The following is a 22,114-nucleotide window of genomic DNA, read 5'->3' as shown; positions in this document are numbered from 1 at the left end:
TTTGCACAATTTTTTCCTTGTTTTTTTTTTATCTCCTATAGATCTAAATTCTGATCACCGCAAACGGAGGTAAAGAATATTATTCTTGCGCAGTCGGAAGTATGCACAATGTTTTCCTCCGCTCAAATTTTAATCTGTAGGTAAAGTACACTGATTGGGATTGAATGATAACACATTTTACGAACATATGTATATATATTTTGTACGTCCTGTTTTTATATTTCTATATTTTTTTTCACAGAAATATGATATAATGAAGTTTTTTCAATTTTTTTGTAACGCGATCGACCATCCCCGCCAAATAAAATAAGACGATAACTTATATTTAAACAATATATTCTTTGGAAGATAGTTTTCGGTAATTTTGGGAAGCATTATTTATTACTAAATTTGTTCGGGTTCCGTATTGATATTTTTCAGTAGGTAATAATCCTTCTTTTAAGAAATGTAAACAGAAGTGTGCATCCTCATGATATGGGTCACCAGCTGGTCACCACGTTTTCATGCAATGCAGATCTATATTTATCATGGAATTTTATGTGTAACTGTGTACATATGTTTTATACGTCACGATCTTTTTTATTGATATCATGTAAGATAAGTGGCCATATAATGAATTTTGCAAAGATTTCATAAATTATATTATCAAACTTCATGTCAAAATGCCAGATTTTGATTGGCCAATACGAGAGTGTTAATTTACTCTATTACCCTTCATGGAGACGCTTGATCAAGTGTGCGCTTTATCAAATACGACTCTATCCTGTGGCAAATACTCTATTACCCTTCACGGAGACGCTTGATAAAGTGTGCGCTTTATCAAATACGACTCTATCCTATGGCAAATACTCTATTTCCCTTCACGGAGACGCTTGATCAAGTGTGCGCTTAATTAAATACGGATGGTTGTTATGTACAAGACGTCATAGTTTATTACTTTGAATTTGAATTTTAATCATCTTTATCACTTCGGTGTTGACATAATTATATCAATTATATGGTACCTTTGATAACTATTAACACCACTGGGTCGATGCCACTGCTGGTGAACGTTTCGTCCCCAAGGGTATCACCAGCCTAGTAGTCAGCACTTCGGTGTTGACATGAATATCAATTATATAGTATTTTTTTCTTTTTATAAATTAACTGTTTGCAAAAGTAAAATTTTTTCGAAATACTAAGGATTTTCTTATCCCAGGCAAAGATTACCTTAGTCGTATTTGGCACAACTTTTTGGAAGTTTGGGTCCTCAATACTCTTCAACTTTATACTTGTTTGGCTTTTCAACTATTTTGATCTGAGCGTCACTGATGAGTCTTATGTAGACGAAACGCGCGTCTGGCGTATCAAAATTATAAGCCTGGTACCTTTGATAACTATTAAAACCACTGGGTCGATGCCACTGCTGGTGGACGTTTCGTCCCCAAGGGTATCACCAGCCTTGTAGTCAGCACTTCGGTGTTGACATAAATATCAATTATATGGTTTTTTTTCTTTTTATAAATTAACTGTTTGCAAAGTTAAAAATTCTTCGAAATACTAAGGATTTTCTTATCCCAGGCAAAGATTACCTTAGTCGTATTTGGCAAAACGTTTTGGCAGTTTGGGTCCTCAATGCTCTTCAACTTTATACTTATTTTGCTTTTCAATTATTTTGATCTGAGCGTCACTGATGAGTCTTATGTAGACGAAACGCGCGTCTGGCGTATCAAAATTATAAGCCTGGTACCTTTGATAACTATTGACAGTAATAACAGAACATTCAGTATAATAAATTAAATAACACATATCTGAGAGGGTGAAAGAGCAGATTGTTACCCCTCGAAAAGACATTGCCAACCTTGGCTTCGCCTCAGTTGACAATGTTTTCTCGGGGTAACAATCTGCTCTATCACCCTTTCAGCTATGTGTTATTTATATACTGTTATATAGTATCATCAAATGATCACGTGACATTCTTTTGGTAAACAAACAGTATCGGGTCCGTTCGCCCTGAGTTCGTTCGTCCTATTTTCATAAAAAAAAATATTATTAATGGTATTAGGTTTTATGAACCTATTCGGATATTTATATGGTAAATATAATTTACGAAAACGTAAACTATTAGTTAACAATGTCATTTAGGACAATAACTCCTATGAGAAGTCGACGAAAGTTTCGGCAATGTCAGATCATTTTTGCTTTATAAAGTTTCAATCTATCTATTATAGATTCAAAGTAATAGGCAAATATACAACACATGGTAAAATTGTCTTGCTGACCATTTGTGTTATTTAAATTGCCATCTATCTATTATAGTATTCAAGATAATAGATTACAAAAAACCCGCAAACTATTGTCATTTAAGGGCAAAAACTCCTACGAAGAGTAGACAAAAGATATCGGTAATGTCTACTTATTTTAAGATCTTGTCTTAAGGATCATTTTGCTATATAAAATGTCTCTCCATCTATCCTAGTTTTAAAATAATAGGCAATAACACAAATAATTGGTACAATCGTCTTTTAGGGGTATAAACTCCTATAAGGAATCAACTGACAATTTCGGGAATGACGACTTATTTGTCGATCATGCCTTGCATTTTTGAATATTTTTTTGCCTATTATCTTCAAAATTATCACAGACAGAGAGAAACTTTAGAATACAAAAATCCTCTATAAAACTACTTTTTTAGCTCTTCTCATCACTTGGCGTCCGTCGTCAGTCGTCCGTCGTCCGTCGTCGTCGTCGTCGTTAACTTTTTACATTTTGAACTTTTTCTAGAGAACCTCTGAATGGAATGGAACCAAACATGGCATGGCCGCCAGCGGGGGACTTAGTTTAACATAGGACCTTATATGGGTTATACATACAAATGTCTTCTTTTAGAGAACCGCTGAATGGAATGGAACCAAACATGGCATGAATGTTCCTTATGAGGTGTTGACCAAGTGTTGTTACTTTGCAGTCGATCCATCATCCAAGATGGCCGCCAGCGGGGGACTTAGTTTAACATAGGACCCTATGGGAAATACATACAACACTGCTGAAGGTTCTTTTAGAGAACCTCTGAATGGAATGGAACCAAACATGGCATGAATGTCCCTTATGAGGTGTTGACCAAGTGTTGTTACTTTGCAGTCGATCCATCATCCAAGATGGCCGCCAGCGGGGGACTTAGTTTAACATAGGACACTCTGGGAAATACATACAAATGTCTTCTTTTAGAAAACAACTAAATAGAATGGAACCAAACATGGCATGAATGTTCCTTATGAGGTGCTGACCAAGTGTTGTTACTTTGCAGCCGATCCATCCTCCAAAATGACCGCCAGCGGGTGAGTAAGTTTACAAAATGTAACATAGGACCCTATGGGAAATACATACAAAATTTAATGTCTTCTTTTAGCATACCACTGAATAGAATGAAACCAAACATGGCATGAATGTTCCTGATGTCGGAAGTGCTGACCAAGTGTTGCTACTTTGTTGCCGATTTACTGTTCAAGATGCCCACCAGGACATTTTACTAAATAACGGGACCAATATTGAACCAAATTTGGCCTCAATCATTATTTGGGTATCTGTTATGATTTTTATCTATCTTTACATGATTTCTAAAACCAAAGTAGAGTCAGGTTAGCGATACAGGCTCTTGAGAGCCGCTAGTTGTATTTTTGAAGTTTCTATCTTCAATATTATAGGCAAAAGTAAAAAAAAAAAAGAAACCAATAAAATGATAAAAAAAAAATAGTTTGACAGTTTTGATGTAAATGGACAATAAAAAGATCTCAACTTTATGCCTGACGTTTTTTCAGATTTTCTCTATCTATACGAATGAATGAATGAATGAATGAATGAATGAATGAATGAATGAATAATTTATTAAAGTGCAACCTGAATTGACATAATACAATATACAAAAGTTATGCTCATTCATATTTTCAGCAAGCGATATAGGCTTACGAAGCACTGTCATTTAAAAATTTTTGTTGAAATCGTTTCATGGTTGTTTGTACTGTTAATTAAGACTGACAGAGCACTATCATGACTATTGTTCAAAATTGTTTTAGCACTGTAGAACCAGGTATTTTTGTAGCGTGTGGAAAGATCGACATCCCAGGGGAATACTTTATGACATATCCTGAAATCCGGCAATTTCATAAGTCTACACAATAAACGAACTATATTACGTTGATTGTTCACAAGTACAAAAGTCCATCCCATGTCTCATGTTATTGTTGGAATCGGTGAGGTTTTTCAAACACCCAAGAAAGTTCGAACAGCTCTTTATATATATAACAAAGTTCATTTTACCAATATGAAGGTATTTTGATGAAAATGATCCAAACGGCTGTTGAGAGCTCTTTCACAGAAACAGTGTAGTCCATTTTTTCGGATATCATTAAGCCTAGATAGCGATATTTATCTACGAAAACAATCCGGGTATTTCCAAGGATAAATACGAAATCTCATCTAACGGCGGTAGATTTCCGAACATGCATAATCTTCGTTTTATCAATATTGACCTGTAAACAGTTTAACTTTTTCCATTCATGTAAAGTGTCAAGTAAGGTTTGTAAACCAAGATGACTATCACAAATAAACACAATATCATCTGCATAGAGTAAGCAACTGACCATATCATTTTCAATTGGAACTCCGGACGATAGACTGTTAACCTGTGGCACTAAGCTGTCTATGAATAAAGCAAAAAGTATTGGAACAAGGTTGTCACCTTGACGTACATCAGTATCTATCGAGAACCATTTCGTGAGTATCCCAGGTGATAATTGGACAGTAATTATTGGTTTTGAATAAAGAAATCTTATCGTTTTGAACACATTCCCTGATATTCCTGAACTGAAAAGTTTATTCCACAAAATAGTGTGGATGACCGAGTCGAATGCTTTACTAAAGTCTACAAAACATATTTCATCAGCTTTCTCTGCCGAATTGTGCACAAAGAGTAAATGTGACCTAGTCCTGACATGAGAAACATAAATCGATTATGTTTTTCGCTCAGTAAATTGTTGTTTTCGAGATATCTAACAAGTCTTTCATTCATTATATGACTAAAAACTTTAGCCTCAGTTGACATTAGACTGATGACTCTAAATCCCAACGGGTCACGATAGTACTTTCCGTTCTTTAATATCGGACACATAATGCTTTGACACCACATATTAGATACTACACCATGTAAAAAGCAAACGTTATATAAACCATGAAAAATGTTAGTCAATTTGTCACTTTTTAAAATTTCATAATGAATGGTGTCGATTTCAACTGCTTTGCCATTCTTTACATTTTGTAATGTACGTTTTGTTTCTTCAAGTGAAATCGGATCGTTCATGTGTTGTTATTCCGTATCCATTGTTTCGGTAGAAGGATTGAGAGTTTCGTACTCGTGCTCTAATTGTTCGTTTAATTGCTGTAATTGCTCAATAAATTCAGATTCGGCTTGCTGGATCTCGTTGGAAAAAAGCCTTGAATATTTCTGTTTCCACCTGGAAAAAATATCATTTGGGTTACAAGATACACTCCCATCACCCATAATCGATTATCACACTATCGATATTTGTAGTAGCTTTTCCCGGACCAATTGTATTTACTTCCCACCAGAACTCTTTTGGATTCGTAGAGCCTGTAGTTCAGTGGTTGTCGTTGGTTCATGTCTGTCATATTTGTTTTTCGTAAATTGTTTTGTTATAAATAAGGCCGTTAGTTTTCTAAATTGAATTGTTTCATAATTTTCATGTCGGGGCCTTTTATAGCCGACTGAACGGTATGGGTTTTTCTCATTGTTGAAGGTCGTATTGTTGCATAATATTGCTTACATCCACTTTATTTGACCCTTGGTAGATAGTTGTCTCATTGGTAATCATACCTCATCTCCTAATTTTCATACACTGTGTTTTACTATAACTTTTAAAAAACAGAATGACCTACAGGCAAAAACAAGTAGACACGATGAAATACAGCATAACAGTTATATTGACAAAAGGGCTACCGGATGACAAAAGTGGATACAACATTAAGTTTATTAAAAAATATAATAAAAAACAAGGGTTACAAATTGACACAACTTGAAAAATATGCTATTTCTGTATAGAATTAAAGAAACAATGGAATACAGTTGGACACAAGTGAACACAGCGTTCATGCTTAAAATTAAAGAAAAAAAAATGACAGACGGACACAAAGGGACACAGTGCTATATTAGTCCAACATAAGTGCTAATTAGTGTAACAGAAAGAGGGGGATATAGACGGTCACTAGTTAACACACTGCAATTTCTATATAACAAATACAGAAACAGGGGATACAGGCCGACACAAGTGAACCAAACGTCTGCTTTTTTGAAAATTAAAGAAACAGTGGCTCCAGGCAGATACAACTGGACAAGTTGCTATTTCAGTATAATAATAAAAGAACGGGTGGATACAGGCAGACACAAGTGGACGCAACGTTATTTCTATATAAAAAAAAATAAAAAACATATACTACAGGTGGACCCAAATAGACATATTGAAATTTAGATATAAAAAATAAAAAAACAGGGAACACCGGCAGACACTCGTGGATACAACGATAGTTCTATAGGAAAATGAAAGAAAGAATAAAAGATACATATGGACTCAAGTGGACGGAACGATATTCTTAAAACAAAAAATAATAAACGGGAGCTATAGACGGACACACGTGGATTCACAAGAAGATTATTCCTGAACATATCTTGTGCGGTCATTACGTTTTTTATAACCTTTTTCGATTTTTGAATACTACAGAATATTTACCTACTTTTTAATTATGTTTGTCCGAGTATTATTTTTTTAAAGCATAAAATTATCACCTCGCACTTTAAAAAAGGCATCTTAAACCTTGAAAAGAATATATTTGTTCTCTTGACTTTATAAAGCACTCATCATAAATACCAGGATTAAAAATGTGTACGCCAGACGCCAGTATCAACCACATTAATGCTTAACATTGCAAATTATGTAAGCTGTAAAATATACAAAAGGTGAGTAGTATTATAGTTTCTAATTTTATTTCATTCACACTTTATCTTTTTGGTATCTTAGATGAGTTTTTTTTATTATTACACATTTGGTTGGTTATTCAAATAAAAACAAAAATATTAGTTAGGAGAACAGCTCCCTTATAGAACTGAAATGTTTGCCGTAACCTTGCTGCAAGTTTGCAGGAAAACAGAACATAGTGATTGCAGATGTTTGCCGCTATCTGCAAACTTCCAGCAAACATTGCAGCGTTTTGATGCAAGCTTGCAACAAGTTTGCAGAAACACCAATGTTTGCAGTAAGACTGCAAGTCAGAGAGTTAAGATAATAAAGAATGCTTGCCGCAAGATTGCAGAAATCCATTCTATATGTTTGCAAGAATATTGCAAGAATTATACAATATTGACTGGGCATGACTAGTTGTCTGGAAGCTAACAATTTGAAGTGTTTGGTTAGGTCATGTTGATTGTGTTTGAGAAATGTTATATGTAAGAGATCAAGGAGGCATTTTGGTACATTGATATAGGATATTTAATATGTAATTTTGTGATTACAAATTATTCATAGAAATGTAGATTTAATAAAATAATTAATGCCACCATCACACATAATTAAGTTAACTGTGTTTGAAATACTCTAGTTATTATAAATTTGGATTTTGTAACTGATTAAATATATACTACTAGTATTCAATAAGTTCATTTCAATTCTGTAATGCAATTATTACCTAGCTGAATGCTTAATACACATTTGAGATTTATCTGTTTTTATTTCTTTATATGTATTTACGTTTGAGCATGCTTCATTTGTATGGTAAAATGGTTGCGGCAAGATTGCAGCATAAGTTTGCTGCAAACTTGCGGCTATGTTTTCTGCTAGTTTGCTGCAAATAATTGCCACAAGGCTTATTTTTCGAAAAGGGAGGTTTATACAATTCTAAACCTGTTTAAACATAAAACAAAGTAACTAAACTCATCATAGAAACAATGATTAAAATTTTATACGCCAGACGCGCATTTCGTCTACAAAAAACTCAACAGTGACGCCCGAATAAAAAAAGTTAAAAAGGCCAAATAAAGTACGAAGTTGAAGAGCACTGAAGACCCAAAATTCCGAAAGGTTTTGTCAAATACAGCTAAGGTTATCTATATAGTATTTCGGCAAAATCAAAGTTTTATAAACTGTTAATTTAATGAGACCACGTGGTTAGGTATTTATATATCCTGCTTTCGAGCATTTTGTTTTTACTTTCTTTTACGTGTGGGTCCGGTGGGTCATTTTGTGATGAGTTGTTGTCTGTTTATTTCAATTGTGGTTTGAATTCTGTGTTTTCGGTACATTTCACATATATCTTATTTGTCATTATAGTCGAGTTACTCGTGGTTCGTCTACAGGGTTTTTGTTTTATGTTGTTTGTTTTCATGTGTGTTTATTTTTTGGTCTTACATGATCTTGCCATATATAACAGTTATTTTATTTTTATTTTCTATATGTATGAAAAAGTTAAGATAAAAAATCAGCTACTTCATTTATATGATTTTAAGTTTAAAGCAACTATATATGCACAGGTTTTTTTGTTTATTCACAGTTTTGATTTAGAAGAAAAACCGACATGGTTAGAAAATACAAATTATAACACCATTACAAACACAATTTCATTTTAATATTCTTGCCATGGTTAGAAAATACATAAAATAACACCATTACAAATTCAATCCCAAATATTAATAATCTTGTTCGTGTTTATAAATAAAACAAATCTATTGTATTTTTTAGAAATTTACCTGTGATGATATAAACGTCACAAAAATACGTCACTTTTTGTGTCGTTGATCCATTCATGTGACGCTCAGTTTATATATCGTTTGTGGTGTTCTGGTGTGCTGTCATAAATTCATGGGAGGTATCCGTTGTTATTCTGCGGTTTACATGTTGTAATGTACTATTATTTTGTTTATTAATGTATTTCTCTGTGGTGAGTGTTCTTGCGTTTGTTTGTACAGTATTCCTGTCACGTAGTGTTGTCATTTTAGCGGTATTTTTAACATTGTCATATAAGCGGAAGGTTTGGCTAGCCATAAAACCAGGTTCAACCCACCATTTTTTCTTAAAATGTCCTGTACCAAGTCAGGAATATCGCAGTTGTTATCAGACAGTCCGTTTCTATGTATGTTGGCGTTTGCTTTTGTTGTAGTTCAGTGTTTCTGTTGTTCCGTTATTTTCCCATTATAGTTGAGGGGTTTCCCTCGGTTCTAGTTTGTTACCCGGATTTGTTTTTGCTAAATCGAACTATGACTATTGAACAGCGGTATACTACTGTTGCCTTTATTCATACATTTGTAATTATGACCATATCAATGATAATTCATGTCAACACAGCTGACTAATGGGCTGATGATACCCTTGGGAAGAAACCCCCATCAGCAGTAGCATCGTTCTAGTGGTTGTAAATAAACTCATCATAGAGGAAATTTATGGTTTACGAGAAAATATCCAAAACGTGTATTTATACTCCTTATCCAAAGTATGGTGTTTCATTGGTTACTTCTATACTACCGATCGAGGCAAACCAAAGACTAATTTGTTATTTGCTGTACATCACAATACAACTAAATTTATGAATAAAAGCAAATCTGGTCCGCTCGGAGTCGAATAATATGTTTGGTAACATGTCTTTTTGTTGACTTTTTATGCCCCCGCCGTAGCGGAGGGGGCATAGGTTTTACCCTTGTGCGTCTGTACGTACGTCCAAAAATTGGTTTCCGTTCTCTAACTTTAGTTTGCCTTAACCAAATGTTATGAAAATTATACACAATGCTTACTACTATAAAACACAGATCAAGTTTGAATTTTGGTGGCATTACTTTTACCGTTCTAGAGTTTACAAATGGAAAATTTGCTGAATTTTTCGTTTTCGTTCTCTAACCTTAGTTTGCCTCAACAATATGTTATGAAACTTATACACAATGCTTATTACCACAAAACACAGATCAAGTTTGAATTAAGGTGGCGTCACTTTTACCGTTCTAGAGTTATGCCCCTTTACAAATGGAAAAATTGTTGAAATTTTCGTTTCTGTTCTCCAACTTAAGTTTGCCTCAACCAAATGTTATGAAACTTATAAATAATGCTTATTACCACAAAACACAGATCAAGTTTGAATTTTGGAGGCGTCACTTTAACCGTTTTAGAGTTATGCCCTTTACAAATGGAAAAATTGCTGAAATTTTCGTTTCCGTTCTCTAACTTTAGTTTGCCTCAATAAAATATTATGAAACTTATACACAATGCTAATTACCACAAAATACAGATCAAGTTCGAAATTTGGTGGCGTCACTTTTATTGTCCTAGAGTTATGCCCTTTTACAAATGAAAAAAAAATGCTGAATTTTTCGTTTCCGTTCTGTAAATTAAGTTTGCCTCAATTGAATGTTATGAAACTTATAAACAATATTTAATACCACAAAACTCAGATCAAGTACACATTCGGGTAGCGTCACTTTTACAGTTCTTGAGTTATGTCCCTTTATAACGTTATATGCAAGCGGGGGCATTATCTGTGTCCCATCGACACATTCCCCATTTGTTCTCTTGTGAGCTAATACATTAGCATGTCGGTATAGTATCAAGAAAGGTTTATGTTCTTACCACATTAAAAGAGGGGCGAAAGATACCAGAGGGACATTCAAACTCATAAATCGAAAACAAACTGACAACGCCATGGTTACAAAAGAAAAAGACAAACAGACAAAATATAGTACACAAAACACAACATAGAAAACTAAAGACTAAGCAACACGAACTCCACCAAAAACCGGGGTTGATCTCAGGTGCTCCAGAAGGGTAAGCAGATCCTGCTCCACATGGGGCGACCGTCTAATTCGGTAGGTCACATTCGTGAAAAGGGGTCGGGATTGTAGTAACGACATTAGGAACATATCCGCTATCATCTGTGAAACGGGTATTCCATAACGGTCAACCAACTCGTGATGGCGTCCGTAAAATTTACGAAGGGATGATTTCAACTTCAACATTTGGAACTCTTGCTTTAAAAGTTTCCTAGTAAGCAGCAACCCTCTATTAACATGTAATCAATCTGATGATGATTGTTGTAAGATTTGAAGCTGGACGTTAAACGTTCATTCATCAATATGTAAATCAATCGTGAAATTATATTCTATCTACTTCGTGAGAATCGCCTTCTCCCAATATATAAGTCTAGGTTCAAGTCATACGACATATAGGCAGTATGAAAACCAGAATGTTATGTATAAAAACCGACAATTTTAATTGTTAACATTTTATTACATTGCAGAAATAAAATACATTGTGATACATTTTACATTTTTTTGCACAGAATCGTGTTACTATAAAAACCCTAAATAACGTCTTGGTGAAGTCCCGCAGGATAAAAGCGACACCCTTTTAACATTTGGGTTTATTTTGAAGTTAATTTTAATAAAAATAAACAATTCTGAACATTGCTGAAGAAAGCCTTTTTATTTATATATATATATATGTACATCTAACTCTGTAATAACTTTACGGCAGACGTTCTCCATCGGATAACCTGTGGTTATACAGGGCTAACAACATATTTGTATATTAACCTCGTTTCAAAATTAGCCGAATAATGTTATATCTGCAAAAGCTCGAATCCCGCTGAGGGAAGAACAAAATGTATATATAATATATATTCGGCACTGGACACACTGCAGGCGGTGGTGCCTCGATGTCAACAAAGCAGGGGTTCGAATCCGCTGAGGAATTTGTTAATGCAAATCTGCTGAACTAACATTATTTGGCTAAATTTCAGACCAAGAACACATCGTTTTTTGTGTAAGCCAGGTGTAAACAGAAGTTATATCTATTATATATAGGTTCAAGATCAATGAAATGATATATAGATGAACGGCAATTTGATTGTGATTTTAATTGAAAAAAATAATGTTCTGTAAAACAAATTTTACTCTCAATTTTTTTATATTCAGTAAATTCAGCGTCATTGTTTTATGAAACACCTTTGTATTATTGTTATCTGTCATATTTATCATAATGTTTTTTTTACTCATTAAAAAGTAAGGATTAGCGGACCATTCTAATATATTATGTTATGTAGATGAAATCAGTGGTCAGTACCTCAGTAAACCCAACGACGACTGGTAAATGTTGCCGAGACAATTCACATTTTAACATAACAACCATATATATATATTATATACACAGGAAGTAATGTACATGTACTGTGTTAAAATATAAGTTATTTTTGCCTTTCTGAAAACAAATGATAAAATTGCTGCGTGGTAAAAGTCCAGATAATATTGGTTTGTCTTCTAGTCGGGATGATCTGAAACCACAAAGTATCCACAAGGTAATTTTTATTCTGACCCTGGATAATCCGGAAGTGGTTCTGGTCCTGTTTGTCTAGACGTATATGCTTTATTGTTAAATGTGATTTCCTTCCCCTCAAATGTATCATTTTCGGAATTCTTATACTGAGGACCTATGTATGCTAAAATAACGGGAAGAAGAAAGACCGAATGAATCAAACCGAAAATCATAACCAAAAACATTACTTTGAAAAAGGAAAAGAATATAAAGGATGATGAAAATGCAAGCATCAAGACCCCGATAATTGTCGATATTGCTCCATTGAAAATTGGACCCCCTGCCATATCTAAAGCCTTGGAAACACGAACATTTCTCGTGCCCTCTGCCTGAACAAATGCATGGCAAATATGAGTACTAAAATCAATGCAGAAACCAACACACATTATAATATTTATCATGGTAACAGAACTGAGGGTTAAACCCCAGAACTGAATGAACCCAATAACACCGAGCATAATCATTATAACTGTTATCGTTACTAAAAGTATCATTAAAGGCAATGGCATAAAAATTGCCGTCACCAAAAATACAACTCCTACACAAATAGCAAGCGTCTGGATTGTTTGTGGGAATATTTGAACATATTGCTCGAAAAAGATAAATCCGGGTGCATATGCAAACACAGGAAGGGAAGATGAATCAACTGAGTCTCTTATTTTTGTCATTAAATCAGCCTGTTTGCTTGAGGATGTTATACTTTCAGTAAGGATATGTATTCTTGAAGCTACTATAGTATTTGATGCATCAAATATTACATCATTGACAAAAACTTCACCTGTTGACAAAGACAGGAAAGATTGGAGACCACCAATAAACGCAGCAGCAGTGGAGTTGTTGTATAAAGCAGACGATCTATATGCATGTATCCAGGATAGTAAAAAGTCATTTGAAACTTGCTGAACTTTTTGTACATTTGTTACTAATGAATTGATTTGGCTGACTGTAGAATCTATTCGATAGTCTATACCAGATTCAAAATTCAGGGAAACAATAAGACTTTGACTGAACAAATTTTGGTCTGTATCATAGAAGTCGTAATAATAAGAGCCAGACCCTACTAGATCTCTTATATCTAAACCTTCTTTAAAATCCGTGGTACCCCAAATTGAAATGCCAAGGTATAAAGCAAAGAAGACACAAATGACAATTTGAGTCGGTTTGAACAGAACTACTCGCTTTACAACTGCTTTGGGATATTTCTCAATCGGTCCTTCTATTTCGTCTCTAGATTTGTGAGGTGCACCGGCGCAGCAAAATATTTTACATTTTGGTTTGCCATCTTTTTCCATTTCTGATTTCGACTTTGTTGGTAGACATGTCCAGAAATGAAGATTGTTAGACACACGTTTTTCATTGATTGTCATACATCCGATATAATAGGTAACGTAATTCAGATAACAGAAAAGAATGGCACATCCTGCAAAGGAAAAAATAAAAATAAAACAAAAACAAACAAAAACAAACAAACAAACAAACAAACAAACAAAACACATTTAATTGTTAAGCTAACTTTTCGAAATTTTGTTTTGAAAATATAATATACATCTCGATGGTAGGGTATCAATATTTATCTGATCGTTATTGTACTATTAAATTGACAATCAAACTAGTAGTAAAATGTATTTACAAGTTAATTATGAAATGCACTACATATTAAAACGAAACGTTTTCATATAAATTATACAAGAAAACCCAAAAAAATTTACACTATTTTGTGTAAAAATAATTGTAGATTTTGTTGAAAATAATTATATAATAATATGAAGAAATATTGAAAATAAAAGGCAACATTATTTCCTGAGTAGAAATATTCTAATGTTCTGATTTAAAAATATTTTTCCTTTTTTGGTCATAAAGCTCTTCAACTGATTTCAGTTTTTGTACATCCTTGGATTTTAAATATTCGACTTTGAGCTTCCTGATGAAGGTAAATCCAGAAAAGCGTTATGAACGCGTATAGTTAATAAAGTACTGTTTTCATTTTTAATACACATATTGTTCTTTGTATTTTTAAACGCATCCCTAAATTTATCTACCTTCGATTAAATAATGCAGTTATTCAAGACCCTTTTCAATGACATTAAGACAGTTTTAAATTCACCATCAGTAATCATATAAGTCATTACGATAATACTTAATTTTACATACCTGTATACCAAGAGAAATTTCTGACGCTAGGAAAAACAGACGCAGCACCAGCACAGAAGGCAATGACATCCGTAATGGAAGTTATTGTTATGGATATGCCACTGGTTCTCATTGTTTGACCTATACGTGTCTCGACCGTATCTTTGGCAGATGTATCCGCAAGACCAGATAAAAGGATGAACATATCATCTACTCCAATTCCTAACAAAAATAATACAAAAATTAACTAATCTATTTTTATAATAATGTGGTTGTTAGAATATATAAGACAACGTGATTGCCGGTCGACCGATGACAGTATCTGAAAAGTTAGATTAAAAAACTCCTTCTCGTGTCAACTGCATAGTTTTTCTATGTATTGTACAGTCGATTAAAGATACAAATAAGTCTCCTTTTTAATTTATTTACAATGATGGCTGTTTACATTGCTCTGCTATATGATCACAAAAATTGTCAAAACCAAAAAATCTGTATGCAGAAATGTGAATGATTTACTTTTAAACTGTAGTTCTTGGTTTTAATTCGTATAGATTTTCTATCATTTCATAAAATTATGTATGAAAACATGAAGACTAAGTTCTTTTACAATCTGCTTTCATTGCGGAGATATTTTTTCACACGTTATTTACCAATCAGTCAAAAACATACACAGCGAAAATTTAACATGCCGTTATATAATTATGCCATAATTTCAAGAAAAAAAATAGAAGACGCAAAAAAAAAAAAAAAAAAAAAAAAAAAAAAACTCCGATATGAACAGTATTGTGATATTTAACATGCATCACAAACATTGCAGAAAACGTCTATCAAATGTGTCATTAAAAAGTAAGTGTGTACGCTTTGATTTAGACAAAGTAAAAAATATGTTAAGAAATGGTCTTAAAGATTTAAAATACATGTGTATCAATTGAATACTGTTTTAAAACTTTATAGTACTGATGTCAACGAATATGTATTCCTTATAACATATATCCCTTTTGTGAACCTTTAGTAAAGACAATTTTGTTATATATATATATATATATATATACAACTCGTCTAAACATCAGCCCAATAATGTTAGATCTGTAAATTTGCTTTCGCAAATTTTTTGTTCTTCCCTCGCCGGGATTCGAACTTATGCAACTGAGATATTGTGACACCAAATCGCCTGCACTGTATCCGACGCGCTAGACCACACGACCACCTAGGCTTCACGAAATATATATATATTTCTTATGGAACGAATATTCCACACCACTTATTGCGTTAGGGAAAAATATTTTAAATTCCATAATATTTTTTTCTGCTTGGAACATTGACATGGGCAAGGGGAGTGCAGAAAAGAAATGGAACCAGCAGAACCTTATAATTTAAAGTTATATATACTTGGTATTTTTATTTTTTCCGTCTGTAAAATTAATTGCCACGGAATTTTAACCAATATTGCAAATCAGTCTTATCTTTATCATATATGACAAAAGAAGGGTAGGCGGAGGTCGTGCAGGTAAAGGGAAATGAGTGTACCAATGTTGTTTAATAAACAACATCGACAGTTTTATAACCAAAGAACTTTCAAACTTTACAACGTGTATGTATACGTTGAGAACAAATTGTAATTTTATCATTTTATCATCACAGGGTTTCTGTACAAATTACCAGTTTTAGTGTACGCGCCTTCTTTTACCAGATGATTTAGGTATATCTTCATTAATATACTAGCTGGATATTTTTATCAAATATCTATACTATTAAATTTGTAGACCAAAATTTTTAGCCGGTTTGTCTCCGAGCCGACGATCTTCTGAAGTATTATATAATAATAAATAGTTAGTGATATAATGTACTTTATACCTTCATATAGTAATTGCTTTAATTAGCGTTTCGTCCCCGAGGGTATCACCAGTCCAGTAGTCAGCACTTCGGTGTTGACATGAACATCAATTATAGGGTCATTTTTATAAATTAACTGTTTGCAAAAGTATGAATTATTCGAAATATTAAGGATTTTCTTATCCCAGGCATAGATTACCATAGCCGTATTTGGCACATCTTTTTGGAATTTTGGGTACTCAATGCTCTTCAACTTTAAACTTGTTTGGCTTTTTAACTATTTTGATCTGAGCGTCACTGATGAGTCTTATGTAGACGAAACGCGCGTCTGGTGTATCAAATTATAAGCCTGGTACCTTTAATAACCATTAATTAATTATACCCCAAATAAAATTCCGTAGCTGGTTCATTACCGTCTACGTTTTGTAAGCAAGCAGAAATGGTTTTGTATTCAATTTGTCCTGAATTTATGACAACTCGTCCCACGGCCAACTCGCACCACTGAAACACTCTCACTAATTATTACAACTTGCATCACTTAATCAAACTCGCACCACTCAAAAAAAAAAAGAAGAAAAAAAAAGAAATATAACAAACGCTAAGAAATGTATTTAATCATTAGATTGTTTTCTTCCTCTTTTAGTAAATTCCTCCTTTCTTGGAGCACCCGTGTCACACAGAGACAAAACTCGCACCACTCGAAAAAAAATACTACAAACTCGCACCACTGAAGAAATGTTTTAAATCAGAAGAGAGTTCTAGATTGTCTTCTCTTAGTTATTTCCTCCGTTCTTGGAACACCCGTTTCACACAGTGACAGAACATGACTAGCACCTTTCGAAAAAAAAAAAAAGAAATACTACAAACTAGCACCACTGAGAAAAGTTTTAATCATCAGTGTTCGCGGTTGTTTTTTCCTTCTCTGATTTATTCCATCCGTCCTAGGAGCACCTGTGTAACACCGAGACAAAAGCTACTAATTTGACATTCAAACTCCTTTGGAAGAAGAACTGACAAACTTATCAAAACTATCAACATAATGCATCAGCGCATAAAAACAGTATGAAAAACACGAACCCCAGCTGTGTATCACCATACACATTTCAAGTAGTCTTCAAGCCGCGCTTATTACACATTGTCACTACACATAGGCAGACATACAAATATATATATATATATTATATATACTTCAACCAAACGTACTGTACTCTTAGTCATAAAACTGCAAATGAAGAAACCTAATTTGTTTAGATGTTATATTTTTTTACTTTAAAATACCAGAGTCTATATCCCAAAATATTAAAGCGTTTTTATGTAAACTTGATATCAGTGTTATGTATTAGACTGTAGTATGCAGTCATGATAATGTTACATTGATAAGCTACACCAAAGACAGCGTTCTTGATCTTGATTTAAAAAATAGTGATCACTTGTACATGAATTCATCACCATTCATAATTCGTACAACGCAACAGTTAGTACAAAACTGCATACATATGAAATGTGCATCACCTTTCAAAGGATTTAATGGGAAATAATTGCATAATTACCACAGGTTGAATCTTTGCGAATTTTCGAAAAATTGTACATTTAAATCTCTATGGCACCTCGAGCCCTTATTGAACTTTTCGAATGATATAAGTATCATATGTTCAATACCTACTTAGAAATATATCTGCAATGTATGTTTTCTTTCACTTCATCTGTTATGTTAAAAAAAGATAGAATTGCATATATATCAGCTTCCGTACTTTTTTTTTATCCAACTTGGACTGTTTTCAAGGACCTTCTGTACATTATTTTGTTATGCAGATTCAACTTAAAAATTTTGTATTGTAGTTTTGAAGAAGATTTAAGAAGGTATGCTAAATTTAGACCGTCACATATTCTAATGCAATTACAGACAAATTTCAATTCCATTTCTAAACACTTGTGTAGAAAATATACTTGTCAAAATGTAAAAATCATAATACTGTAAAAAGATCCGATGGAATAACCGACACGCAATTTGGATAGGTCATAAACTGTGCATCAAATAGAATTGAAGATCAGAATTTTTTTTATGGCAAAATCTAACTTGTGACAGCCTTTTGACATCTCAGACAGTACCTATCTTCTAAGTAATGTTACACGAAGAGCTGCCAAGATAGTTAAGTTTTGGGTTGAAGGTCGGTTTTAAAGTTAAGTTTAGTCTTGGAGTTGATTCAATACAAAGTTTAACGTGAGCAGGACCTCTATGTATATATTGCTAAAACTTTTCAAATCTAAAAAGGACAAGAGGAGGGCGAAAAATACCAGAGGGACATTTAAAACAAATACTACAAATGTTTCGAAAACAGAACAGAATAGAATTCTATTCTAAACCAGCTTCGAAAGGTGGTCAAGGTTTCATAGGGAGGAACATGAAATTAGAATAGCAAAATACTTTACCAAAAATCTAACTTTTTACATCCTTTTTAGAGTATAAGGATAACTTATCTGACGAAACATGTTTTAACAGCGACAAACCTGAAAAAGAACTAAAAAATACTGCTTTGGCTTAAAGTTAAGAGACAGCATAAAATGAAAAAAAAAGAGAAAGGTATTGACCTGTAAGGGTAAGGTTAAATTGCTGTATTTGAAAACTCTGTTAAGTCTTAACATAGACAGTAGTCAAATTGAGTGCTCCAAGGGAATGTTTGTATATGTATTCACCTCACCAATCTTATGTATATGTAATAAGCATATGGGCTACCGTTATTTACAACATACGAATGACATGGTCAATATAAGCAACGCAACCAAACCGTGTTGGTAACTGTTATATATTTGAATAACGGATGTATTGGCAATGATGTAGTTGACCATATGAATGTTTCTTCACTCACCTAGAATCAAAAACGGCATTGCACCCACAATATCAACAAATTTTGCACCGCATAAACTCACAAGCCCAAATGATCCAACAATCGCCATTCCAGTACCTAATATGCCAGCAAAACTGAGGTTATATCTGTTGGCTACACAGTTGTTACTCATTAATGCAAGACTCGAAAATATAATCATAAGTGTAAAAGTAACGGAGAAAAAAATAATATCTCCTGTGACGTTTTTACTCAATTCCACATTGAGACTGTCTGAATATGCATATTTAACTTTCAGTATATTGTTAGAATAAGTAACAATTTTTTCAATGAAAGCTAGTTCCCAATTTCTTGATAAACTGCTTCTTTCACTGTCAAGGTTAAAGGTAAGCTTGAGCGCCTTCGCATAATTTGTCACGTTGTTTGTAGCATTAGCTCCACCAATGATTCTGTTGATGTAAACTGTTTGTCCAAGGTAGGTATACGTTGGATATGTTATCGATCCTAAGGTCATATCTCCTAAAAATGCAGCGCTGAAAATCAAATCTCCTTCTACGACGCAGGCTGAAAATCTTTTTGCACAAATGTCGGTGTATGTGAATGACCCAGCGGAGGTGTCGTACGCTGTTATGTTATGAACTAGGGAATAAATTTCAGATATATCACCCCACAGAGAAAAATCTAGAACATTTCCACCATCTTTTCGTTCAATGATGACAGATGCATAATATCCTAAATCAGGCAGACTTTGTAGGTAGAAGTTTTCACTGGTATTAACGTTGAACATATTGCGAATCTACAAACACATCGTAGATATAAATACTGTTATCTTTATCAAAATGTCCAATAATTAATTGAAAATACAATACTAGGTAATACACTATGTACTTTATATTATTTAATATTCAATTAAATTGTGCAAAACGAAATGTATATGTATCAAGATTGAAGAATTAGACATGCCAAAATTGAAAAATTAAAGAAGGTACCGAGGGAACAACCAAAAAACAGACAAAAAGCATTAGAAAACCCCTACATAGAAAACTAAAGGTCCCACATAATCATGCTAACTCAGGATGCTCTGGAAGAGGAAACAGTATCTGATTAACTAGGAACCAATCATAACATGCAATTATTCATGGACTATTTGTATCGGTGATGTCACAAACAAGGAAAGCAGATGGGACTGTGACTAGGACAAATGGAATATATCTTTAGAAATCTCTGGTACACATACTCCAAGTGATTACCCAAATCATAGTCGCATCTGACAAACTTTCGAAAAAAAAAAATGTTTCATGCTGATATTTAGAGCAATTATGAATATAAAAAGTGTTTTCAGCCGTGTATCACATTCACTGTTGATCCAATGGATGGAAATGTCGTCACTGGTTCAGACGTACTTATAAATATAATTATTTCTGTGACTGTATCTTGCATTAATTAGTAGGATCCTTTGCAATAGATATTTCAGCTGATCTGTAACAATTCCATCTTCATGCCTTTAATATATCATGTACTGTGTTACGACGCTAGATTAAAACTGACAAGGAAAGGTAACACACGGCTACTGAAAGCTTTATTTTTGTGAAGCCTAGGTGGTCGTGTGGTCTAGCGCGTCGGATAGAGTGCAGGCGATTTGGTGTCACGATATCTCAGTAGCATGAGTTCGAATCCCGGCGAGGAAAGAACTAAAAATTTGCGAAAGCAAATTTACAGATCTAACATTATTGGGCTGATGTTTAGACGAGTTGTAAAAACCGCAATTTTTATACGTGTGCATGCAAAACAATTTTCTTGTTAGAGGGGTCTAAATACAGCACAAACAACATTTTCCAAAAGACCAAAAAAGTGAAAAAGTATATTTTAACAAAACGCATTTGACTAACAGGTCGAACAACAAATGTTCTTAAACCCTGCTGACTGCCATTAGCGATTGCCAAATAAACGGATCACCGATGTAATAAATGGATCTTAATTTTAAATTTAACACTAAACAGAAAACAATGGACTTGCGGAAAAGATGATATACCGCAAACAAAAGGTGCGAAGGTTTTGTACACCATATCCGGATTTCGACAATTAATGTCTCTTCAGTGATGTTAGGAATCGAAACGGTATTTGGAAGGCCATATAATTTACCTCAATTTAGGATAGACTCTTGAATTTTGAAAGAGTCAAAATAGGATGAACGGATCATATAAACCCGAAGGCAAATATAATACAAGCCCAAACAAAAAAATATAAACAAGTCTAAATTGAAAACAACGTTCAAACCTATGATTGCGTTGGATAAAAACCGCAATTTTTATACGTGTGCATGCAAAACAATTTTCTTGTTAGAGGGGTCTAAATACAGCACAAACAACATTTTCCAAAAGACCAAAAAAGTGAAAAAGTATATTTTAACAAAACGCATTTGACTAACAGGTCGAACAACAAATGTTCTTAAACCCTGCTGACTGCCATTGGCGATTGCCAAATAAACGGATCACCGATGTAATAAATGGATCTTAATTTTAAATTTAACACTAAACAGAAAACAATGGACTTGCGGAAAAGATGATATACCGCAAACAAAAGGTGCAAAGGTTTTGTACACCATATCCGGATTTCGACAATTAATGTCTCTTCAGTGATGTTAGGAATCGAAAAGGTATTTGGAAGGCCATATAATTTACCTCAATTTAGGATAGACTCTTGAATTTTGAAAGAGTCAAAATAGGATGAACGGATCATATAAACCCGAAGGCAAATATAATACAAGCCCAAACAAAAAAATATAAACAAGTCTAAATTGAAAACAACGTTCAAACCTATGATTGCGTTGGATAAAAACCGCAATTTTTATACGTGTGCATGCAAAACAATTTTCTTGTTAGAGGGGTCTAAATACAGCACAAACAACATTTTCCA

At 33.6% G+C, this 22,114-nt stretch overlaps 1 protein-coding gene across 4 annotated transcripts in view; it reads right to left on the bottom strand.

The window, feature by feature from the left end:
* Nucleotides 1–11,288: 11,288 nt before the first annotated feature.
* Nucleotides 11,289–22,114, bottom strand: part of LOC127709903 (patched domain-containing protein 3-like) — a 232,152-nt gene continuing 221,326 nt past the window's right edge. For all 4 annotated transcript variants that reach the window (XM_052215598.1, XM_052215599.1, XM_052215597.1 and 1 more), the window contains exons 3-5: nt 19,223–19,994; nt 14,544–14,744; nt 11,289–13,812 (exon numbers count right to left, since the gene is read on the bottom strand). In XM_052215598.1, coding sequence (XP_052071558.1) covers nt 12,383–13,812; nt 14,544–14,744; nt 19,223–19,994 — 2,403 coding nt within the window. In that variant the 3' untranslated portion in view covers nt 11,289–12,382. The remainder of the gene's footprint in view (nt 13,813–14,543; nt 14,745–19,222; nt 19,995–22,114) is intronic.

This window comes from Mytilus californianus, unplaced genomic scaffold (assembly GCF_021869535.1).
Source record: "Mytilus californianus isolate M0D057914Y unplaced genomic scaffold, xbMytCali1.0.p SCAF_7, whole genome shotgun sequence".
NCBI lineage: Eukaryota > Metazoa > Mollusca > Bivalvia > Mytilida > Mytilidae > Mytilus > Mytilus californianus.
The sequence above is the reverse complement of the archived record's forward strand: the minus strand, read 5'-3'. Positions and strand labels throughout refer to the sequence as shown.